Consider the following 24,432-nt stretch of genomic DNA (forward strand, 5'->3'; position numbering starts at 1 on the left):
GTATAATGTTATCTCGCCATTTTAGAGCATGCCTGTTAGTCCCCATTCCTTCACTTTAAAGCTCCAAATCATTCATAGATCAAGAATTAGCAGCAATGCCGGTTTCTGCACTCAATCCTCACCACTTACATACGAGCTGTGCTTTGTGCTGCCACATTTAACGCTCTGCTGTAAAGTTGCAACTTGAGAGGAAGATTCATAGTATTGAAATGTTTTTGTGTATGTTAATTTTGACTCTCTCAAAAGCATTTTTCATTTCAAAAATCAATAGTCTTACTGTATGCAAGTGCATAGGCAAGAGATAGATAACAAAGGAAAGCAAATTTATTGACTATTAGTTATGTAGGTTTTGTTCTGTGCATTTTGGTTTGTGGGCTTTTATTTATACATTGTTACTTTTATCCTTGTGTACACTGCTTTGGGCAGTTTAAGGTGGAGAGGCCGTTAAGAGATTTTAAATAAACTTAAAAAAAAAAAAAAGAAGAGAATTCTTTACACTCTGGAAATCTACTGAGACACAATGTATCCACATATGGGAAAAAAATATGACCTTACCCAATTGTCACTATTGTGCAAAAGCATTAGTGGGTAGTCAGCATGAATATTTAGTATATCGTACAAGAAAATAATGCGTCAAAGAATTAAGATAATACAAAATATGCAGTAATGCAAACAGGTTTGCAGGCCTTAGGAAGAAGAAATAAAGAATATTTGGTTGGTTGAATTTTAACATGTAATTGCTTGACAGAGTCCAAAACATGTCAGACACAGTGCAATGGACAGGCTAACAGAGGGTAGCGCAATGACTGGGAAATACACAATCCTTCTCCAATCCTGGCCCAACTATGTATGGGTATTTAAAACGTCTACAATACTCAAGGACCGGAGGATGGCCAATAAAACTCACTGATTTTTAAGGGCGGCTCCATGGATGATCCGGGAAAACCATTGAGCCCAATGGTGCTGGCCAAAATGGTTGAAGCTACTCTTAAAAACAAGATCACTGGCCACAGAAACAAACATGGCTTAAAAGGAAAAAGAGTCAACATGGTTTTTAGCAAAGGGAAGTCTTGCCTCACCAATCTTGGGTTTGTTTGGGTTTTTTTTTGAAGATGTGATGGTTGATATAGTACATTTGGGTTTTCAGACAGACAAAGTCCACCATGAGAGGGATTTCAGAACATTTTTAAAAAGTCATGGGATAAGAAGCAGTGTGCTATTCTGGATTGATAACTGGTTAAAAGACAGGAAAGAGAGGAGAGGACTAACTGGTCAGTTTTCTGAATGGAGAAAGGTCAGTAAGTGAAAGGCTACAGGGAAAATTACCCCATACCTGCATCACCAGTATGGAAATTGAGCTTTGCCCCCTCTCTCCCTGGACTCTCCAATTCCATCCCACTGTAGAGATGCTTTATTACTACTATACTGTGAAATTGCACTGATCAAACTTACAAAACTATCCAAGGTTGCTGAAATACCAGAACATTTAAGCCCGAATTTTAAAAGCCCTGTGTGTGTAAAATTTGGGGGATATGCAAGTGGCCGGGCCCTGCGCGCATTTTCAAAAGGGCCCGGCCACATGCATAACCCCCGATTCACGCACAAGTGCCGGGCCTGAAGAAGGGAGTGGGCTAGGACAATGCCATTAGACGCGTCCTGGGGAAGCGTGGCGGCAGCTGGCCAACACGTGGAGTTTACTTCTGCTCCAGAGGAGCAGTTAGGGTAGGTTTAGGGGTCATGCAGGAGAGGGGAAAATGTAGGAAGGGTAGGGTTAGGGAAATTCCCTCCCAGTCTTCTCCTTAATTGGAGCCCAATGGTGCTGGACAAAATGGTTAATTGGAGCAGACTGGGAGGGAACTGGTCTAGGCCCAATTGTGTCATCGTGCGTATTTTTCTAAAATTCCAGCCCCCCCCCCCCCGCCGGAGGCCACTCTCTGCACGGACATGAAAAAGCGCGGGAGAGGCGTGCTTGTTGGCTGGAGAGAACGGTTGTATGGGTGGGTATCGCATGGTGTGAATGGTATGCTTGGGTTCCATGTGAGTTTGACTCGCTTGGGGATTTCTAGTTGTATCTAGGGGTGGAGGATATTGTATAAATGAAGATCTGAACACCCTCTGTATTACTTGTTACCATGTTGCTATCGTTTTTTATTGTTATATCCTTCTGTGACATTGTACATCTTCACAATAAAAATGAATTTGGAAAAAAAAAAAAACAACCACACAAAACACGGGAACCGTATTTTATAATATGCGTGCATATTATAAAACTGGCACGTCCATGTGCAGGCGCCTTTTAAAAATCGACCCCATACTGAAATGTATGCGAAAGGTCAAAAAGTATGTTACAGTTCAACACAGTTTCATTTTGCATTCTTGGTTCAATTTACAAAAAAGTACATGACATAGAAGAATTCAATCAGCATATACGAGATGAAATAATGCCAACCAATTAATAAAATGTTTTAAACAAATAAACTCAGTTTATAGGTTAGAGGCAGTTATGTATTTAACTTGTTGTTGTAATGCTCAGAAGAGCCGAGCTGGTGTTTATGCTGTATTGTTTGATAAGCTATACTGCTCCTATTATAAAGATAATGAAATAAAAAAAGAGATTCTTCTCTTACTGGCTGGGGTTCAGTGCTTACTAGCAGCCAAACCATCACTCTATATTGTCCAATCCATTGTGTCTGAACACAACATATTGGAAAATTTGAGCTCTGCCCCCCTTGCTCTCGAATTATTCAATACCCTTTCTTGCTACCACACAGTACATCTGTGCTCAGCTTGCACTCTCTGCCACCACACATCTCAATTATGCACTTCCTACACTTCACAGTATTCCCTGTGCTTGGATGGGCTATAAATGATCTAAAAAAGGGAATGATAAGAGATGCGATCACATTTGCAGATGACACAAAATTATCAAAGTTGTTTAAAACTGCAGCGGATTGTGAGGAAACTGTAGAAGGGCCTTGTGAGACTGGGGCATTTGAATGGCAGATGAATTTTAATGTGGAAAAATGCAAAGTGATGCACATAGGGAAAAAATAAATCCAACCACTATACATAATGGTACGAGCACATCTCAAGTATTACATGCAGTTCTGGTCACCCCAACTTAAAACATAACAGAAGTAGAAAAGGTGCAGAGGAGGCAAGAAAATGATAAAGGGGAAGGAACTGCTCTCCTACGATGAGAGACTACAAAAGATAGGGCTTTCAGCTTGGAAGAGAGACAGCGGAGATGAGACATGATAGAAGTTTATAAAAATCATGAATGGGGTGGAAAGGTAAACAAAGGATGGGTTATTTACCACTTTCAAATAATACTAAAAACAAGAGGATGCTCCATGAAACAATCAACAGAATTAAAACAAACTGCAGAAAAGTACTCTTATCTATGCACAATCAGCCTGTGAAATCTGTTACCTGAGGGTGTGATCGAGGCAACTAGCACAGCAGAGTTTTAAAAGAAGTCTGGACAAGTTCCCGGAGGAAAAAGTCCCATAAAATATTATTAGTCAGGGAGACCAGAGTAAGCTATTGCTGTGCCAGGGAGCAAGTAACAAGAAATAGATCTTTTTGGGATCCGCTGGGTATTTGTATCCTGGCCGGGCTACTTTTGGAAACAGGATGCAGGGCTCGATGGATCTTGGTTTGACCCAGCATGGCATTTATTACATTTTTTCAAGCTTCTGCTCCACTCTGTTCTTTAACTACAATTCTCTCATTTCCTTATTTTTAACACTTTCTCTTCCTGTTCTTTGCATTAACCTAGGCCCAATACAGCTTAATCTATTTCCTGTCATGTTAAGTATGTTTAAGGCTAGTCATCTAACTGTGGTTGGGGCAAAAGCTACTTTTCCCAAATAAAAGAAAGCAAGACTCTTCAATATATGTTCTGTTGATGTCAATGCATAAAAAGAAACTACAGAACGAGTTTTCCCAGCCAGAATGAGCTGCATCTACAGCAGCTAGGATGTAAAATCTAATCAAACATTTGGAAAAGAAAGCATGAAATGAACAACTGAGGCCTTTTTATATGTCAGGATCTGATTTTTACAGAGTGGTTTGTTTACTCCTGGGGAAATTCCGCACAAAAAAAACCCCAAAACCTTAAAATTCTGCAAATTTAATATTGGTGAAAACAACAATATATATGACAGTCTAAGTAATTACATTTTAAATTAATACAGAAAAGAGTCATTACTTAAAGTTGCAGAATTTTAAATATTTCGAGAATTTCCCTAGAAGTTCACTGTAAGAGTGTCCCTTCCTAGTCCCCTGGCCACTTTGCCCTCTAGGCCCCAACTCTTCCACCTGCCAGTATCTCTCCCCTCCACCTCTAAACTCAACCCCTTCCACTCAATCGCCAGTCCCAGAGTTTGACCCTGTTCTCAGTACTGCCCCTCACACAGGCTCCCTCTCTCTAGTGCACACACACACACACATCCTAGAGGGCACTCCATGAAGTTAGCATGGGGCACATTTAAAACTAATCTGAGAAAGTTCTTTTTTACTCAACGCACAATTAAACTCTGGAATTTGTTGCCAGAGGATGTGGTTAGTGCAGTTAGTATAGCTGTGTTTAAAAAAGGATTGGATAAGTTCTTGGAGGAGAAGTCCATTACCTGCTATTAAGTTCACTTAGAGAATAGCCACTGCCATTAGCAATGGTTACATGGAATACACTTAGTTTTTGGGTACTTGCCAGGTTCTTATGGCCTGGATTATCCACTGTTGGAAACAGGATGCTGGGCATGATGGACCCTTGGTCTGACCCAGTATGGCATTTTCTTATGTTCTCATACAGGCTCCCTCACTCTCTTGCACACTCACACATCCCCTTATATAGGGTCCTTCTCTCTTGCATACACACCCACACAAGCTGCCTCTCTCTTTCACACGTACATCTTCACACAGGCTCCCTATGTCTGTCTATCTCTCACGCACCCCTTCACACAGGCTCCCGCTCACACATACACAATCCCTTCAACACAGGCTCGCTCTCTCACAAACATCCTCACATACGCACAATCCCTTTTTCATAAAACACCAGCTCTCAATCTCTCTGGCACCCACACTCAAGCACCCACCCCCCTGCTTTCTCTCACCCCCCTTCCCAGGGTCTTCACTACGTTCAGGAAAAAACTCAAGACGTGGCTATTCCACCAAGCCTTCTCTGAACCTCCAGACAATCACTAGTCGCCATTATTCTCACATGGACAAATGATCTTCTATCCTCCTGAACAATGGACCCATGCTTTCCCAGGTTAAAGCACCTTAAGCTTTAACCATATTCTTCTTGTATGATGTTACAATTTCTTCCTACCTTTACCTTTCTTCCAGCTATTTAAGCTTCCAAGTTCGTACTCCTTGTTAAATGTAACTTTGCCTTATTCACCTCTATTGTTATTTACTTTATTTTTGCCTCAGTTATCCCTTTGTTATTTGTAAACCGATCCGATATGGTTATTACTATGAAGGTCGGTATAAAAAAGTTTTAAATAAATAAATAAATTTTGCCGTGGCGCATGCCCTGCTTGTGGCACGCCAGGGATTCCTCTGCCATTTTCTGCGCAGAATTTGGCAATTCTGTGCGGTGGGGGTGGGGTGGGAATTCTGCGCTCTGCAGTAGCGCAGAATTCCCCCAGGACTATTTGTTATATAAGTTATGATGAGTAGTTAAAATATGTCCCCCTTACCTGTACAGCTTCCTCACTGTTACAAATTTTAAATAATTCACATTTTCTTCTTTGCCTACACGTGTGTATTGTATTTTTTTTATACTTTCGTTCACCACCAAAGGATAAGATATTATGATTAATCTATTTTAAAGCAGTCACAGATAAGAACGGACATAAAGTATCACACCCACCAATTAGTATTTATGATGAAACTATGTTACCGTAACCTGATGGCACCTGTTTAGTGAATACAAATCAAGACATCTACCAACACTAATATTTGTGCCTTGTTGTAAACCGCTGTGATGGTACCTAGCTTAACGACGGTATAGAAAAGATTTGAAATAAATAAATAGCTACATTTAATCAATTTCCCTCCATACATTTTTTTAAATACCTTAAAACTATCATCTCTCACCCTTTCCTGCAAAACAACGAGTAAACCTATGTAAAGGAAGTAACCCGAGTACTGGCCATACTCAGGTGAACAGATAGTGACTAGTTTATAGGTCTCAGGACAATCTCCCAGTGAACTCATGTTTTGCTTGTAAAAAGTACAAAATAGTTAGAGGAACAATGAAGAGGCAAGCAGGCCTATGAAAAGATGCATCTGGCCTGCTGTAGCTAAAACCACAATTTTCTGCCAGGTACTTGTGAGCTGGATTGGGCACTGTTTGTACGGCAAGTCTCGTGTTATCTGTCGCAGTCTAGTTTCAAGAGCCCAGTACACTTCCTGAAATAGCCTATAGATAGAATATAACGTAAGAGCAAATATATAATAAAAAGATGAGCAGTTCTGTGAAAGCTCAGATCTCTTCACATTTCAGACGTCCGGAGTAGCAGAGCGATTCTTTGGGCCCACAGTAAGGAATGTATGTATTGTTTTATTTATTCTTGCTTATATGTGCAATTAACCAATCAGTGATTCTTTGCTTATTTGCCATTTATTTTATCTGTTAAGTATATATTCATAATAAAATTATTATTATTATTTATTTATTTAAAGTCTCTTCTATACCGATAGCCGTTCGCACATCGTAGCGGTTTACATCAAACAAATAACTTTTGGGCAGGGCCCTTACAAGTAACAGTTGCAGAAAATTAGCTAATGACAAAATAACTAAATAAGGGGGATCCATATGCAAATACAGAAACAATAACTATAGAGAAAACTGACTGGCATAATAATAAATAAATAAATACGCCAACTATAATACAATAACTACAAAGTAGAGTATTTTTACAGCATTCTTAATCATGTTCGGTGGAGGAGGTAACAGGTCAGCTATTCGAATTGTTACTCGCTTGCTGTTGGAGATTTTTATGCGTATTATTCACCTGGAACCGAACTGCGTCTCAGTATGTGCATGTGTTAGAATCACTGTAGCAGCAGTGGGTGTGAATTACCAGGAGTTTCTCTACGGGATAAACTGCAAAGCACTCGGAGCAGGGAGCTCCAATAAGGGATAAACTGCATGTTGTGTATGTGATTGTAGGATAAGCCAGTCACAGCCACAGGTTAGATACATCTCATTCTGTTTTAGGTTCCTGAGCTTGGAAGCTCCAAGTGTGACAGGTAACCCCAGCTGAGTCCCATTATTCAGGAGTTACAGCTTTCGAGCTACAGCATAATCCTTAGCCTAGGCTGTCGGTCTGAACACGAAAACAACCTAATAGTGAAAAGGAGACTTTCTGGTTGCCCAACAAAGCCAGTTTCTGAAAATGTCAACTGTGAGAGAAAAAAAGATCTTAAGTTTTCCTATATGTCCACTAAAGTCATCTGACTTCTTTGAAAATAAGATTTTACTGTGGCAGGTTTCACAACAGTCTGCCTAACAGTCTACAGGGTTTTGTTACATTGTATTATATTTTGTTTCTTTGGTTGCAGTGTGAGCAACCTGGGATAAGGAGATAAAACAATTGAACAAGAAGTAGTTTCTTCCAGCGAGTTGAAAGATTATTGTATAGAAAGCTGGGCTTTAAAAGACAGGAGGTGCAAATTTCAAGGCAATGAAGAGAAAGCAATATAAAAAGGTAGAATTTGTGATTTGATGGGTTACAGATATTTATATATTAGTGGCTGTTGGAGTGCTTATAATGTTTTTGAATTATTTTTAAGACAGTGAAAAGAGGGCAATGTAGAAGTTCGTTGGCGATATATTTTCCCTGACGAAGCCCGGGGAGTACGGGTGAAACAAGGTGTCCTTGTCGGATGGATCCAATGGATGGTGCTTGACCTTGTCTTGGAAAGTTTTGGATAATACAAGTCATCAGGTGGAAGCTTTGTGAGGATTTTGGAGAATAATTGATAAACTTTGTTGAACTTGCTGTGATAATGTGAAAGTATTTACCAAGTGTTTATCCTTTTCAAATGTTGAACAATTAGAGTGCATTATACATTTTGGGCTAAACTGGGTTTTATTGGTATCACATGGGATTTGTGTAACTCATGGTGGGTGGTTTTAAAGTGAGAGATTGAATGGTGGGGTGAGGTGTGTATGTTTGCGCTAGATAGTAATCTTTTGTCTAGTTAGGATGTTTTAATATGTTATCTTTTGAATAAAGTACGTAAATTATATGAATACTATATGTTTATATTCATGAGTTCTCTTATGTTGATACAATTATATACATAGAGAGAACCTAGTATAGACTTTACCCTCAGTGTGTATTACCTAACAGTCTACCTGAACATTTTGGAGAACAGCAAATATCAAACCTATGGAATGTGAATTTTGAATAATAAAGCTACTTATGAGACAGGATCAATTTGCATTCTTTGGCTTTCATCTTATTCTATTTTGCAAGCAAAGGCAAACCACACCTCACTGAAAAAAAAAAAAGGAGCAAAAGAAAAACACAGCAGCAGCAACAGTGGCAGAGCCACTCCTGGCCAATCACCTGTGATTGTCATCCAGCACCTCCAAGACTTGCTGGTAAGCCCTGCGAGTGGAAGACTGGATAAGCGACAAAAGGCCACGAGCAGAGTAAAGGTTAGCTCCGTCTTCAGGCAACGTTTGGGAAGGAGGACAGACACGGGCCTGTTGTGTTGGTGTCACACTGCTCATACCCCGCACAGCATATAAAGAGAGAAACACGGCAGTCAGATTAAAACAGTGTTATCCAGTCACCTGCACTAACATGGCTCCTTAGTTGCAAGGACAAGGATTTTTTTTTTTTTTTTAACAAATGAATTTCTTTAGTATAACTGCAAACATCTGTCTTTACTAGGTACTGTACAAAAAAAAAAAATAAATGTCACAACATATATAAACGTATATTTTCAGCAGTACAGAAGAAATATTGAGGTCGATATTCAACCGCGGAGCGGCTAGTTAAGTTAGCCTGATTATAGCTATATCAGGCTAACTTAAGGGGGATATTCAGTGCTGCAGCTGAATATCCCTGGCAATCTTAAAACTAGCCGGTTATGTGAAACTGGCTAACTCTAGCCCGCCCTGAAATGCCTCCTGCTCACCCCCAGAACGCCTCCGACTTAGGCACCTAAATTCTAAGCATAAATCTCAAAGTGTACCTAGAATTTAGTGGCACATGGCACTGAATATCCCCATTTAGACGGTTAACTTTTCAGTTATCTGCCTAAATGGCTTTTGAATGTCAATCTCACCAGTTGGATTTGTGACGACAAAGAGTGGAAAATCTGATAAAAATATAAGATTTTACGATGCGACAGACAGGTAAATAATAAAAGTACTACATTAAAGTTCAAACAGACTATCATGCAAATATATTAAAGCAAAATTCTGTTCTTAAACAGGAAATTATAATGAAGAATACTAAAAAAAACTGTGTCACCCATTTTAAACTTATGTTTACTCAAATGCAACATTAAAGCACAGATCTGTTTTTAACACAGACATTCTCAATTGCCAAGCTTTCAGTGTTAGAGTATTTTAAGCTCTCTCATGAATACTTGTTACATAGTAAAAAGACCAGGTTAGTGTTTTTAATAAAAAAACAACAGTGCAAGTAATTAAAACTATTCTTGATTTTTACGAAAGTCAGGAGGAAAGCTTACGTGATACGTTTCTTAGTAGAAACAGATGACCGGAAGCTTGCCTTTAGCTCATGTCTTGGTACACTGTTTGCTCCATGCCACCTTGAATGATAATTGTGGTTCTCTTAAACACTTAGCTTTACAATAAAAGGGAAGGTTACACAAAGTGAAAGCAACTACTGAAGATCCAGAAGTCTTACACACACACACACAAAAAAAAGTGACCAAAATCTTCAAGCACTAAATCCCAAAAGGTACAGGAAATGTAAGCTGGTTATGAAATGCCGAAGCAAGGCACAGTTTTTATTGAGGTGCTGAAAATATCTATTAAAAAAATGGACTGTGGACTATACACACACCTTTGATTTGATGGAGAAACAAGATTTCTATAGCTCAGTTTACATTGAATTTATTTTTCACCTGCAAAAGATTTATAGTAGCAATACTGAATTAGGAAAAAAAAGCCACACAGACTCCAGGCAAAAGTTTTCATCTTCCAAGTGATGCCCTCCTATCTGATCATTCCTGCTTAATAAAATGATACTAGCAGGGTTGGTAGGATGTAAGAGGTGATTTTTTTTTCGGCATGGCAGTTCTCTTTCTGCTCCAGCTCAAATGTATTTACTTACTTACACAGCTTGTGACTACACACCCTTATCATACATCAGAGCATGGCATGATAACCAAAATACAAGCATCCTAGAATAACTTAAAAAAATTAACCAGATCACTTCAGAACTGGCTTCTGTTCAGCCTTCATTCATAACTACCTGGGGAATTTTTTTTTTACTCTATTTTATATTCCCCTCCCAAGTCACTGCAACACTATTTAGCATGGGTATTTTTTGAATGTGTGCATTAAAATACATGCACTAATTTTTTGTACATTTTGTAGTACACTTTTAGCATACAAGCCATATAGCATACACATGCAAACTAATAATCAAAAACTGCATACCTTTCATACTGAGGAATTATACAGTAAAACTCATTTAATACAATTCAGTAAGAAATCCAGGACCTAAAAAATTGATAACAATAAGAAAAACCAAGACGCACGCTAATTCTGCTTAGATAATTAGTATGAAGTCCTTTGAACCTAACAAGTCAGGCTACTTCCCAATTTACAACGTACCTCTTAAAAACCTCAAAATGGCTCAACTAATACAGAAATTTAAGGGCACCTGATTCATCAAGGTTATTCTTCTTCCTCATTTTGTGCCTATGACAAAAAAATCTCAATAGTAAAAGAGCTAAAAGTGTGTTTGGATCTGATGCATAGAAAGTACTGTACACAGATAACATCCTCCTTTGGTCTGCAGAAAGGAAATCCAGAGGCAGTCTGGGTACCGCTCACAAATACGGAATGCCCAAATTAATTCTTTTATTTATTCGAGATCTGACGCACGTCTTGCTTTCTTTGCCAAAGGAATACAGTATCAACACATAACAGGGAAGTCACATTCACCTCCATGGTTTAAAGCTCTTGTATGTGGCTGATATGGGCATACGGAAGTTCGTATAGACCCCCCCCCCCCCCCCAGTTACTCTCTATAACTATTCCCCTACTTGACTACCAAACATGTCTTTTTTTTTACTTTTAAAATTTTCTTGCTTGTGCAATTTCTGCTTTTATCATTATCAGCTGTTATTGTTCCTATGGAAAAAGAGAATAAAGAGTAGATATCTATTAAACCCTGCAAATATTTCACCCACAGCCAAGTAAAATATAATTGCATGATATGAAATGACAACAATTATTAGTGGTCCCATGCCGGGGGGGGGGGGGGGGGGAGAACCCCCCCAAAAAAAACCAAACATGTAATTTCTAGGTAAGAAGTGGCAACAGTATCTCCCCTGTGGCAGGTCATTAAGCACATTCTGAATATTCAGCCATTGCCCCGTCAGATGCCAGCACGGCAGGAAATCGGGACAAGGATGAAAGACCACATGGCCTGCTTTTCGGAACAGCGGCCAACTGGCCCTTGGAAGTCTCGCTGCTGGTGAAACAAAGTCCTCAGATTTAGGACTGAACCATCAAGTCACAATCTCTAACTTCAAAAGACCTTCACCTAATTCCGTTTTCTGGGATGTTGCTCTTGACTGTATAGGAGATCATGATCACATTTAATTTGGGGAGAATGTTTTTTTGTTAGGCTTACTATGAGCTTTTTGGAATAAAAATTGAAATATAAAATATGGACAAGCATGACAACCTGCAATGATACAAGAACCACTTAAGTGATACTGATTAAACAAGGACCCACCAACAAAAAAAAAGAGAGGAACCGCTGCTCTGCAAGTAATCATATAACCAGTAATCAAGAGGATAGCATGAGATATCTTTTTCTGCATCTGCAAAGCAAGCGCAGACGTCCCTTTCACATTATAACAGAAAAGTATCATCCCTGCGGCCAACTGGAAGGGAAAATCTCCAAAGGCTTCACATCCCATATTTTACAAATATATAAGAACAGCCCCATGTCTGTAGAAATCACCAAAGCCTTGGGGGAAAATGGGGTTCTCCAAGACTGATTTACTCATGTGACAACTCTGCACGTCTGTGATTGTAACCTTTTACTTATTAAAAAGGAGCACATTTTGTTTTCGAAGGAGAAATGCTCTTTACCAGGTAGACAACTCAACATTTCAAGAAGTGCAAGTTGGACAATGCGTAGACCAAAGTCCATTATAGCTGCCTGTGTAACAGAACTAAGAACTCAAACAAATCAAGAATATCGCACCACACATTAAAGTCCTCTCATCATTAGTAACGAGCAACAAAGCGAATGGGACTACAATGATCACTAAGATGCTTAATAGAATTCATCAGGTTAAGGGATTCAGTGTTTGAAATAAACACACCAAAAACAGTAGAGAGAAGAAAAGCAGGAAAAACTGAATAAAATGGAAGAAAAGGCAATACCCTAGGTTTCCACTCACATGGAATCATTCCTGACGAGCTGGCCATTTTGTCGTATTGCATTTTCGCTCATGGAACGTTCTCTCTTCAATCGACCCCCTGTTCGGATCTAAAGAAAAAAAAAAAAACGAATGGCAAACAAAGTTCAAGCTCACAAAAAGTCATCAGTCAACTGGATGCTGCAGTGATGGAGAAGAGAGACTTTCTAAAAACTGTTCAGAAAGTAGGGAAGGAATCTATTTATTTATTTGTGAGTTTTTCTATACCGAAGTTTGGTACAAGCCTTCACTCCAGTTTACAATTGTAACACTTTTACAGAAATAATGTTAATAATATTGATAATAAAATAACAGTCATAACAGATTAAACAATAAGTAATAAAATATAATGTAAATAATACACATTAAGTTGTATTGGGCATCGGTATAGCGAGAGACTTCATTGGGACCTAAAGAATTTTTTCAAATCAGACTTCGTTAAACGGAAACAGATTAACATCTTTTATCAGTGTTTAAAAAAAAATAAAAAAAATCTGAATAGTCAACCCCAGATGATACTCCTGTTCTGCAGCAGTGGTTTGATGCTGCTGTAAAACAGCTATGATGAATTGCTGTGTTTTATGGGACATTAACATAGATGATAAAATTGGAATAAGAAAAAAAAAAAAGAAAAAACAAAGACACAACTCTAAAACTGAACCTTCTTGGTGGTATCAACTATTTAGATTGTAAATTTGAATACTAAGTGATCCTATGATTCTTTTTGGGTTAGGCTTTCAGTTTAATTATGTACTGGACAGATGTTTGGGTGTTATTTAAATGTATTTATATTTTTACATTTTTCAGTATAAGCCGCATTGATCTCTTATTTGGATTTGCAGGTAATCGAGAATAAAACTAAAACCTTTGTTATGCCTTTGCTTTCTGTTTGCCTTTTGGCTGTTTTCCAACTTTTATCGAAAGAGAATTACAATTGTGCTACACTGCAAAGGCTGTGGCAACAAATTAAAACACTGTAAAGCAAGTGAGAGCAATGGACTGGGAATCAGAAGATCGAAGTTCAAATTCTGCTTCTCCCACTGCATGCGGACGTGGGAACAGTATTCCCTTCCCACACCACTCAGAATTTAAATTCTTTGGGACAAGCAGCATTATATAAATGCTAAAATAAAGAATGAATCTGATTTTAATCGACTAATTTTCTTTCCACGACTGTAACAGGCCAGTGCACGTGCATGGGTTATGCTTACTACCAGCAGACAGAGACTGAGAACTAAACTGCTGACCTTACTATACAGTGATCCGTGCAGCTAGCAGCACGCCAGCATTTCCATAGCGAAGCAATGAAAATGTATTTTTCTCTCCCCACCAAGCAGAGGACTGTTAACACTCACTTGCAACAGTTAGGAAAAAGGTCCCAAAACATCAAGAGTCCCAACAGTAACAAGACTGATGAAAAATATCTGCGGAACAGGAAGGAAGGATAAATAGGCAGGATCCTGGACTGGTAGGACCCAAGGAAAGAAAATTAGCAGGTGAGAACCACATGTTTCCTTCCTTTTTGTCCCACCACACTATTATAGACATATGAGATGCACATAATCAAGCCTCAAACTGGGTGGGAATCTGACAAGCCTGTCCCAAAAGTAGCAATGTCTGATTCACACATCCAGACTGCAATGCCCGATAAAAGAATGAAAAGATCACCAAGTTTCAAATCTTGAAGATCTTCTCTGGCGGAATTAGGTGATGTTCTGCCTGAGGAGCCGCTTGTACCCTTAATGGAATGAGTCCCAAGCTCCCCTTTAGAAATGATCAATTCGATTACTGTATCTTTAGATGCTATTTCTCCTTTCCTTTAACCAGAAAGGAGAAGGAAGAGATGATAGGACCTTCTAAAGGCACTGATCACCTTTAGATATTGGAGCAGGATCTTCGCACATCTAGTAAATGAAGATGCCTCAAGTGGTACCCTAGTCTTCCTTCTTGAATACTGACAGAAAGACTGCCTGACTCAGATGAAATGGAGACACTACCTTAGGAAAAAAAAAAAAGAGAAGGTACTGTGTGGAGAGACACTTCATAGTACAAAACATTCAAAAAGAGTTCTCTGCACAAAAGGGCTCCAAAACAGACTTAGCCAAACAGATCGCTACCAAACCCACCGCTTTGAGAGTCAGATCCTTAATCGAAGCTTTTTCAATTGGCTCAAATGGAGCTACACACAAGGCTCCAAGAACCAAATTAAAATCCCAGGGTGGCATGGTCACTTTCACTGCAGGGCGGGAGATATTTTTCATTTTCTTTAGGATGTAACCTATCTGGATGAATAAGATTGTGATGCAACCTGCACACCACCTCGGTAGCAGGTGATCATGACCACTTGCACCTTGAGAGAATGCAGAGCAGAGTCCTTTTCCAAATCAGCTTGTAAGATGCCCAAGATCAGAGAGAGTTAAGATTTAAAAATTGATTCACCTTCTTCCATGAACACCCTGACAAAAGCTAGGGAGAGAGAGACCTCTTCTGGGCCTGCAACAAAGTCGAAATTGCCCTTTCAGAATAGCCTCTGCTCCTTAACCTTCTTCCTCTTAATAGCCATGTCAAAAGACAAAATGGAGATGGGTTGGTTAAATGGATTGGACCCTGGATTCGTCCTCTCTGTGACAACTTCAGCAGATCCCCAAATAAAAGCCTCTTAAAAATCTGCATTTCACAGCCTTCTTGGCCAATCTGGAGTCATCAGAACCACCAGACCTCAATGAGACTCAATCCTCTGAAGTATCTGTCCCACTATCAGCCATAGCAGGAATATATACAGAAGACAGTGGCAAGACCATGGCTGTGACAGGGCGTCCAGATGTGCAGACGCCCTGTTCTCTCCTTCGGCTGAAAAAGCTTACAACCCTTGCATTTCTTGAAGTCTCCATAAGATCTATCAAGGATATGCCCCATTAGTGAAAAGGCTAAACTTGCTAACTCCTTTTTTCCCAGCTCCAAGCTGTCCAGCTGAAAAAAAATCTGCCTGAACATTTTCTGCTTCCAGCTATGTGAGCTATAGAAACTTCTACCCATTTCCAGAGACCATGTAAGCTCCATGTAAGTAGTCTCTGGGGCTTGGTCTCACCCACATCCTTTACCAGCTTCTCCAGATCTTCCTCAAATGGAGAAATTACTTACCTGATAATTTTGTTTTCCTTAGTATAGACAGATGGACTCGGGAGCGGTGGGTTATGCTCCCCTGCCAGCAGATGGAGACGAAACAAGCTGACGTCACAGTATATATACTCCTGCAGGGACCTAGCTTGCCAATATTCTCATCAAAAGCAACAGTGGACAGACTAGTAGAAAATGTTTTAAAAAACAGTCAAACAATAAAACACTGAACTTAAGCACACAGGTACCCCGAGCTAGGGACTGGATAAACACAAATAACCCCTTGGCAGGAGGCCTATTGATACAAAAAGGTTGGCAGCAGAGGGCGGGAAGCTGAGTCCATCTGTCTACGCTAAGGAAAATGTAATTATCAGGTAAGTAAATTTCTCCATTTCTAGTGTGTAGACAGATGGACTCAGGACCAGTGGGATGTTCCAAAGCTACTCCCAAACAGGGTGGGAAGCTGCCCGCAGTCCAGACAACACTGCACGTGCAAAGGCTGTGTCCTCCCAGGCCTGCACATCCAGATGATAAAGCATGGAAAAGATGTATCAGGACCACGTCACAGCTTGGAATATGTTGACAGAAAACAACCTAACCTCCGCCCATGACACTGCCTGAACCCTAGTGGAATGAGCCCTAACCTGAGTAAGCAACGGCTTTTCAGCATCCACATACGCGGCCATGACCACTTCCTTAATACAGCGAGCTATCGTAGCCTGAAAAACTGGTTCACCTTGCTTCCTTCCACCATGAAGGACAAAAAAACAATCCAACTTTTGGAAAGGTTCAGAAACCTCTAGATAACAGCACGACAAGTCTCTTGACATCCAAGGAACGCAGGAGGAAATATTCCTCCGCACCCCTGAAGAAATGGACTGATTCAAATAAAACTCCAAGATCACCTTAGGCAAGAAGAATGGAACAGTATGCAACTTCAATGGCCCTGGAGTCACCTAAAGGAACAGATCCTGGCAAGACAAGGCCTGCAACTCGGAAAAGTGATGCGCAGAACATATAGCCACCAAGAACACTGTCTTTGGGTCCAGTAACCACAAGGAAAAGCTATGTAGTGGTAGAAATGCATAGCCCGCTAAAAAAATACAGTACCAAGTTAAGACTCCACAAAGGAACCAGCAACCACAAGGATGGCTGAAGATGCTTCATTCCCTTCAAGAAATGGGCCACATCAGGATGGGACGATAGGAAGACACCACTTACCGTGCCTCTGAAACATGTAAGAGCCGCAACTTGAACCTTCAAGGAATTTAGGGTCCATCCTTTATTCAACACATCCTGCAGAAGATACAGAATAAGTAGGATCTTAAGCAAGGAGAGTGCTTGAGACCTCGCACCAGGTCTCAAGCACTCTCCAAACCCACACATGAGATGGAGAAGAGGAGAACTTCCAAGTACAGAGTAAGGTAGCAATCACTGCAGAATATCCAGGTTTCAACAGGCGAGTCCTCTCAAGGGCCAAACCGTAAGACAGAACCGAGCCAAATCCTCACAAAGAACTGGCCCCTGCTGAAACAGATCCATGTGTGGCAGAAGACGAAGGGGGTCCTCCAGCAGCAGTCTCCGCAAAACCACATACCACGGATGCCTGAGGCAAACCGGAGCTCCAGGAGTACTAGCCCCCTGTGGATTTCAGTTCTGTGAAATGACCCTGCAAAGCAAGGGCCACAGAGGAAAGGCATAAAGCAAACAGTCTTCCGGCCAGACCTGTATGAGAGCGTCAATGCTCAAGGACCACGGATCTCTCCTGCGACGGAATAAATTGAGGAACCTTCACATTGCGAGAAGTCCAGGGTCAGAAGGCCCCAGCGATCCACAATCAGTTGAAATGCCTCAGGGGGCAACACCCATTCTCCAGGGTCTAGACTCTCCCTGCTGAGAAAGTCTGTTCGTATGTTGTCTTTTCCTGCGATGTGAGAGACCGAGATCATCTGAAGATGTCCTTCCACCCATTCAAAAGTTGGTCTATTTCCTGCGACACTTGCTGGCTTTTAGTTCCTCCCTGGCAACTGATGTAATCTGACAATGGAATGACGGTGGCCATCATGTGGACCACTCGACCCAGTAGTCTCTGGCTGAACTGCAAGCACGCCAACCTGACCACCCGGGCTTCCAGGGAACTGTTGTTCCAGAAAGCCTCTTTGGCCAGCCGTTCCTGACAGCAAGCTCCCCAACCCTGGAAACTCACGTCATGAGCACCAACCAGTTTGAGGAGGACAAGGAAACTCCCTCTCTCAGATGAAACTCCTGCAACCACCACTAGAGGTGAGAAAAGATTCCATTGGCAAGGGGTTCCATAACTGCTCTGGAATTCACCCTCGAATCATCCACCTCCTAAGAGAGAAGCAGACAAGAATGCGCTACAAGAACGCAACAGGAAGCAATCTGCAAGGTCATTGTACATCCTTCAAGGATGCTCCACCCTCCTTCGGGATAGTCGTCCGTTTAGATATGATGCAGAGAAGCGCATCCACTTTGGGAAAACAAAAATGCTCTCTCACAGCTGGATCCAGAATGTATAGGCCTTCCAATGCCCTACCCCTCTTGAAATTTGCCTCCAGGGCATCCCATCAAAAGCAATCAATTCTTGAATGGCGTCAGTAAGTGGCGTGAATCTCCAGTTCCCTGGTTACCTAAATATGTACACCCTGGAGGAGAGAAGAAGCAGGGTGATATGATACAGACTTTCAGATACTTGAAAAGTTTTAATGATCCAGGGTCAACAACAAACCTTTTGTTGGAAAAAAAACAGTAGGACAAGGGGGTCACGATTTGAAACTACAGGGAGGAAGAGTCAGAACCAATGTCAGGAAGTATTTCTTCACGGAGAGGGTGGTGGATGCCTGGAATGCCCTTCCGGAGGAAGTAGTGAAGACTAAAACTGAAGGATTTCAAAGGGACATGGGATAAACACTGTGGATCCATAAAGGCTAGAGGATGGGAATGAAGATAAGAGCCATGGGAGTGGAGGCTACTACCTGATGATTACTACCCTTACTCAATAAGCCTTTGCAACTCCAATGGCAAGGGGAAATATGGAAAAGAGGATTTTCATTCAGACAACCACCAACAAGGACTGAACTTCACAATCCGGGTAAACAAATAAGCATGGGGATAGCTTGCTTATTACGGCGGTTACTACCCTAAACCAATTAAGCCTGATACATCACTTTGAATACATATACAGCACTGCTCTTTGCTTCAACAGTAAGAGGAAATGTGGAAAACAGGTTTTACATTCAGACAACATCCAACAAGGCATTGATCTGTGCAGTCTGGGTAACCAAGCATCGGGGTAACTTGCTTGATGCTGCGGTTACTACCCTTAACCATTAAGCCTTATGCTCACCATTGATGCAACTCCAACATTACTCTCTGCATTAATGACAGGAGATGGCAGAAAATTTGAATCAAACTGTTACCAACAAGGGCCCTGAATTTGGTGGTTGATGAAACAGATAAATATGGGAAAAGAACTGTGGAAGCTTGCTGGGCAGACTGGATGGGCCGATTGGCCTTTTTCTGCCGTCATTTCTATGTTTCTATGTCCGTAAAAGGGAAAACGCAAGAGGCTTTAAAGCAAGGAGACCAAAATGGGATTCTTTTTCAGCTCTAACATAGAATCTGCCCCCGGCACTCCCAACATCTTCAATGTCTGGGAAATCAGGGCCGGTAGTTCATCTCTGTGAAAGAACCATAACACGGTTCGATGCAGCTCCAAACCATCTTACAAGGAATCAGGATCCGCCTCATCATCCGTGTCATCCGGGTCCCCAGCAATAAGCGAGGCAAGGTGCACGCACTACTAGTGCGCCACACTGGAGCGTATCACAACGCTCAAAAACATTATGTACACAAACGTCGCGCCTAGCGCAGCACACACTGCATACACAGACGTCTTAGAGAGCAGAAAGCATGTACAAGAGCATGCGAAAACGCCACCACAACCTACCACGTGGCTTGCTAAGAAAAGCCTACCACGGGGCCTAGCCCACTTGGGCCTCTCAACCCGCCAGGCTGCCCAGTTCCTCTAACCCCAAAGAATTTTGTCGGGACGGCACTCCGAGCACGAAGACCGAAGGAAGGCCCTAAAAACCCCCTAACTGCCTCTGAAGGTAAAAGTTCTTTTCTTTTTTTAAACTTACTGGAGCTCAGCGCTTACTGGCTGAGTACAGAGACGGTCTCCAGCTGTGGGAGGAGAGGGCATCTGCTGTCCCTGCCACACTTGGCCTTCTGCATCCGCTGCCTTTCAACTGTACAAGCTGCTAAGTCCACCCCGGGAACCTGCTACTGGACCAAGGAATACCTCTGAGGGACACACAAAAATCACCTCAGGATTTCTCAACTGGGGGGGGGGGGGGGGGGGGGGGGAAGGACCTTTATGTATCACTGCAGGGTTTTCTCGATATAAAATTCTCCATGCAAAATTCACAGCAATCCCCATAGGGAGATGCATGTCCACCATCTGCCGGAGATGGAGAATACTGGCAGGCAGAGGTCACTATAAAGTATATATACTGTGACATCAGCTTGCTCTGTCTCCATCTGCTGGCAGAGGAGCATAACCCATTGGTCCTGAGTCCATTTGTCTACACGCTAGGGAAGAGGAGTTTACCTCAGAAGGGAAGCTTACTCAGAAGTGCTTTAGAAGCCACATATGCAGCTCTAACAAATGCCTGGCTGATCCTGCCACCACCATGCTCCCCATGAGGTCATATTATGCAATCACTACAAACCATGATCACTGCCTCCAGGTGCATAACTCCTTAGCAGTGAGGCCTTCTTTTTTCAGGTTTCCCATTGGAATCCGCTGAACCCAATGCAAATGGCACCTGCATCGAAAGAATGGAGGCCTCAAAAGTATGCTTGGGAACAGCCTCCTGTGCATCCATCCGTGCTGTCCCCCACCCCCGATACCAGTGCATCCACCTTCGGGGCCTTGAGCATTTCCTTCTTGCTGATAGCCAGAGGGTAAAGCTTCCCTGTCGCTTTGAGACTGGCTTCCAAAACTTCCCAATCTGATGAAATAAGTACACGAAATGTTTGATGCACAGGGAAGGCTTTCGGGGGTTTGCGTCGACCTTCCAGGATCAGACCCTGACCTTCCCTTGCTTCTCGGAAATACCCAGGGCGGATAGCACCTGCATGACAGAGGTTAGTACTTCTCTTTTAAAGAGATAAGACAACTAGGGGAGCAGCTCATCTCTCTTTCATCTAGGTCCCCTCTTCTCACAGTCCCCCTGGAACTCAAAGCCCATCATCAAGGACCCCAAGTCTGAAGCTGTGGAACTTTCAAACCCGTCTCCCACCCAGGCCTTTCTGCTTGGTCGAAACACCAGCACGGAAAAGCAAGGAGTAGAGGAGCCACCGCAGCTGCCACAGAGGCCGAAGACGTCTGCTTCAGGCAGAATGTGGTGTGAAATGATAAACTCTGGAGAAATGGGATGGGGGAAGGGGGGACCTGGAGGAGAAACTCTTTCCTCCTGCCTTAATAGTCCACCCCTTGCGCTGTTCCATTCTCTGGATGCAATAGAGAAAGGCTAGGACCATCTCTTCCAAAAAGAGGTTTAAGGAACCAAAAATGCCCATGGTTCCTGCCAAACTCGGATCTCCCTTTCTCCCATCCCCACCTCCCAGGAAGAAATCAGTTCAGAAATCGTTGTAACCTGCACGAGAGGAGCACCAACCCTTTTTTTCCCCCACCATGGGAGTGTTATGCACAGACTCGGCTCACACATGTGCATTAAAAAAAAAAAAAAGGGACCCTACAGTACCCCCCAACAAGCAGTGCAGTGCATCCCACACTCTGCTTGAGCCAGCATAACTGCAAATCAAAAGCTGCTTTCTGCACTCCCAACCACCACTTTTCTGCCTGCTGTGGCACAGCAAACCTCTGCCAATAGTAGCCTGAAGACCTCCAGCAACTCTTCCCACTCCCCAGAGCCAAAAAAAAAAAGAGCAACAGAAATCACCACCAGGCTCACTGTGTTCTTGCATTCAGCCACACTTCTGGGTTGTTTTTTCTTCACCATCACAAAAGCTGTATAACTTGGTTTTCTGCCTACTAGACAGCGTTATCTCTATAATTTTTTTTAGAGGAGATCTGGGGAGGAAGAGATTCAGGAAGAGGATGCCAGACTGCTCTGGCTTTCTTCCCTCACAAAGCTGGCGGGCCAATAGTAGTCAGGAGTCAACCCACCCCCTGCTCGGCCCTATTTCAACTGAGCACAAGACCCAAGGCCTAACTCTCCGGACGTTTCTCTCTCTTCAACACTAGCGCAGCTGCACATCTACTATAAGCTGGAGACAGAGAAATACTGGATTGCTGCTGACTGCATGGATCAGCAGTCTACAAGCTGATGGAGACAGAGCAACTAAGCAAGCATAACCCAAGCATCTGGACTGGTCTGGTGAGGTTAAAACAGGATTAGTCCAATCCACACTGGGATTTTTACTGAAGGCATGCAAACCTTTTAAACAAAAAGGTGAGCCATGCCCATCTCAGCAATCATGACAGAGATCATGTAATATACGCAGATGCACGAAGTCCTTACCTCTTCATTCTGAGGCGTTACAGGCAGAGATCTCTCCAGGTCCAGAAAGTCCAGTGGTCTCTCACTCAGTGTAAGAACACGGGGGGGAGTTTTTAGTGCTAGTGGCTCAAAGGGGGTAGTCTGGATGAGGTCAAGATCTGGTGGTCTGGAAAACGGAATGTCTTCACTGTCACCTGTAAAACATAGACAGTTACAAAAAAAAAAAAAGACTCTTTGCAAATACACTGTGTGAAACGCTAGCATTTAGGACAGAAACATTTGGGCTGGGTGAGTGGTTGTGCTGCGCGCTGCCATACAAGAGACTAAAGTTTAATTTCCAGGCCCCTGCCACCCAGAATTGGGGAGGATGTGGAAGCAGCAATAACAGGTTTTGGGAGGAGTGTCAGCCATCGCTTAATGGTGACATCTGGGGGGGGGGGGGGGGGGGGGGGGGCGGCAGGGGTCCAACGTTAGCCGGAATTCAGAGAGAACTATTGTAATGGCTGGGCTGAAGTGGGAAAGAGACATGGCTGAAAAGATGCACCCCCCGTGGAATGTACAAAATATCCAGAGGTGTTCTTTACACTGGGCGCAAATTCCCAAACTGCGAAAGCAGCCGTGTGTGCGTAAAACTGAGGCCGTATTTGAAAGACGGCTTGAATTGGTTTGGGTATTTTGCTGACCCAGATGCTGTCATTTATGTGGGTGTGTGTCAGAAAAGGAGCGTCCGCGTGCCCAAGTCTATTTCTATTTGTCCTTTCCATTGCTGGTCAATTTGTGCAAGATCCATGGCAAAGGAAAAATACTGAATCAGATGCAATCTTGCTTCGTCCCATATAGTCGACATAGGCTGGTTTTTAGGATGCCAGAGAACTTACACACAATCAGAATCTGATATTGGCACAGGGCGTCCTTCAGCATTTTCTGTATTAATAATGCCTATTAAAGGAAAATCCTCAAATGAAGGCCGACTGTGTAGTAGCCCAGTGAAGATCAGTTCTCAGCTGGAAGCCCCAAAGAAGAAATAGCCAGGCAAAAACCCCCAATGCCCCAAATATTTTTGTAAAGATTCTACCTCGTGTTTCAAGAATTTCAAAACACCATTTCACGTCAGTTTTGACTCTTTTCAGTGAGGACATAAGAACGTCTGGCTAATTATTTTCTACGCAGGGAGCTCAATTTTCAAAGGTCATTACCCAGGTAAATATCTGGGGCTGAAGACTGCCACTACCGGGGGCTGAATCTAGCCAGAGAGTTTCACAAAAGGAAAGGTGGTCCTGGGGAGAGAGGGAAGTACACACAAGGATTTGAAACCAAAATGTCTGCACCTCCTTTGCCTGCTGGCAAAGTAGGGGCAAAGTTCACGGGTACTGCCCTACCCGAGGATTTGGCCCAAGCTCATTTTCAAAAAGGGCAACCGTGGAGGTGGTTTTTCTTTTAAAATTAGCTTGCAAGCTATTCCTTCAACCTGGGTGGGGTTTGGAAAGTTGTGCCATGTCTAAAATAAGAGAAGTAAGAAACATTCGATGAAATCCGATGTTCTAAGACCTAAATACACAATAGCTCAGATTTTTTTTTTAATTGTGCCCTATAAAAGCTGCTTGCAGGTTGCTTCTTTTGTAGAATTTAGTATGTGCTCAAACAACAGATAAAAATCACATTGAAATAAAGACCAGACTTCTATAAAACTTTTATATAACTGTAAGTTTAAGGCAGTATTACTACGAAAGGCCCTAAAACCAGCAACAGCTTTTGGTAGTATACCAACACTCTAAGTCTTGTCTGGGCTATCCTCAAGGAAAACAGATAATCCAACCAATAGACTGAAATCAAATATTAATGCAAATGCAAGTTACTCAGCCAATCTTATCGATTTTTCCAAGCCTTTGGCTTGGTAAAAGTCTACAACTAAACGTCAAAGGTCTCTAAGCTGTCAAACAAAGTCTCAACGGTGTCATCTCTGCCAGTCAAAACACTGTCAATTGACATATGTCAAGAAAGATGAAGGATCCAAGCTTGCCTGCTTTGATCTTTGCAGCCTGCACATGAAGCATGGTTCTGCTATGTATGTTTCAACAGTGTTGACATCCCTGAT

At 42.1% G+C, this 24,432-nt stretch overlaps 1 protein-coding gene across 7 annotated transcripts in view; it reads right to left on the reverse strand.

The window, feature by feature from the left end:
- LOC115098471 (mitochondrial fission factor-like) overlaps positions 1-24,432 on the reverse strand; it is a 59,885-nt gene that overhangs the window by 25,873 nt on the left and 9,580 nt on the right. For 3 of the 7 annotated variants that reach the window (XM_029614984.1, XM_029614982.1, XM_029614983.1), the window contains exons 3-6: positions 22,359-22,531; positions 12,652-12,740; positions 9,730-9,810; positions 8,592-8,750 (exon numbers count right to left, since the gene is read on the reverse strand). In XM_029614984.1, the coding sequence (XP_029470844.1) occupies positions 8,592-8,750; positions 9,730-9,810; positions 12,652-12,740; positions 22,359-22,531 (502 nt within the window). The remainder of the gene's footprint in view (positions 1-8,591; positions 8,751-9,729; positions 9,811-12,651; positions 12,741-22,358; positions 22,532-24,432) is intronic. The other 4 variants (XM_029614987.1, XM_029614985.1, XM_029614989.1 and 1 more) reach the window with 2 other exon arrangements.

This window comes from Rhinatrema bivittatum, chromosome 9, assembly GCF_901001135.1.
Source record: "Rhinatrema bivittatum chromosome 9, aRhiBiv1.1, whole genome shotgun sequence".
NCBI classification, from domain to species: domain Eukaryota; kingdom Metazoa; phylum Chordata; class Amphibia; order Gymnophiona; family Rhinatrematidae; genus Rhinatrema; species Rhinatrema bivittatum.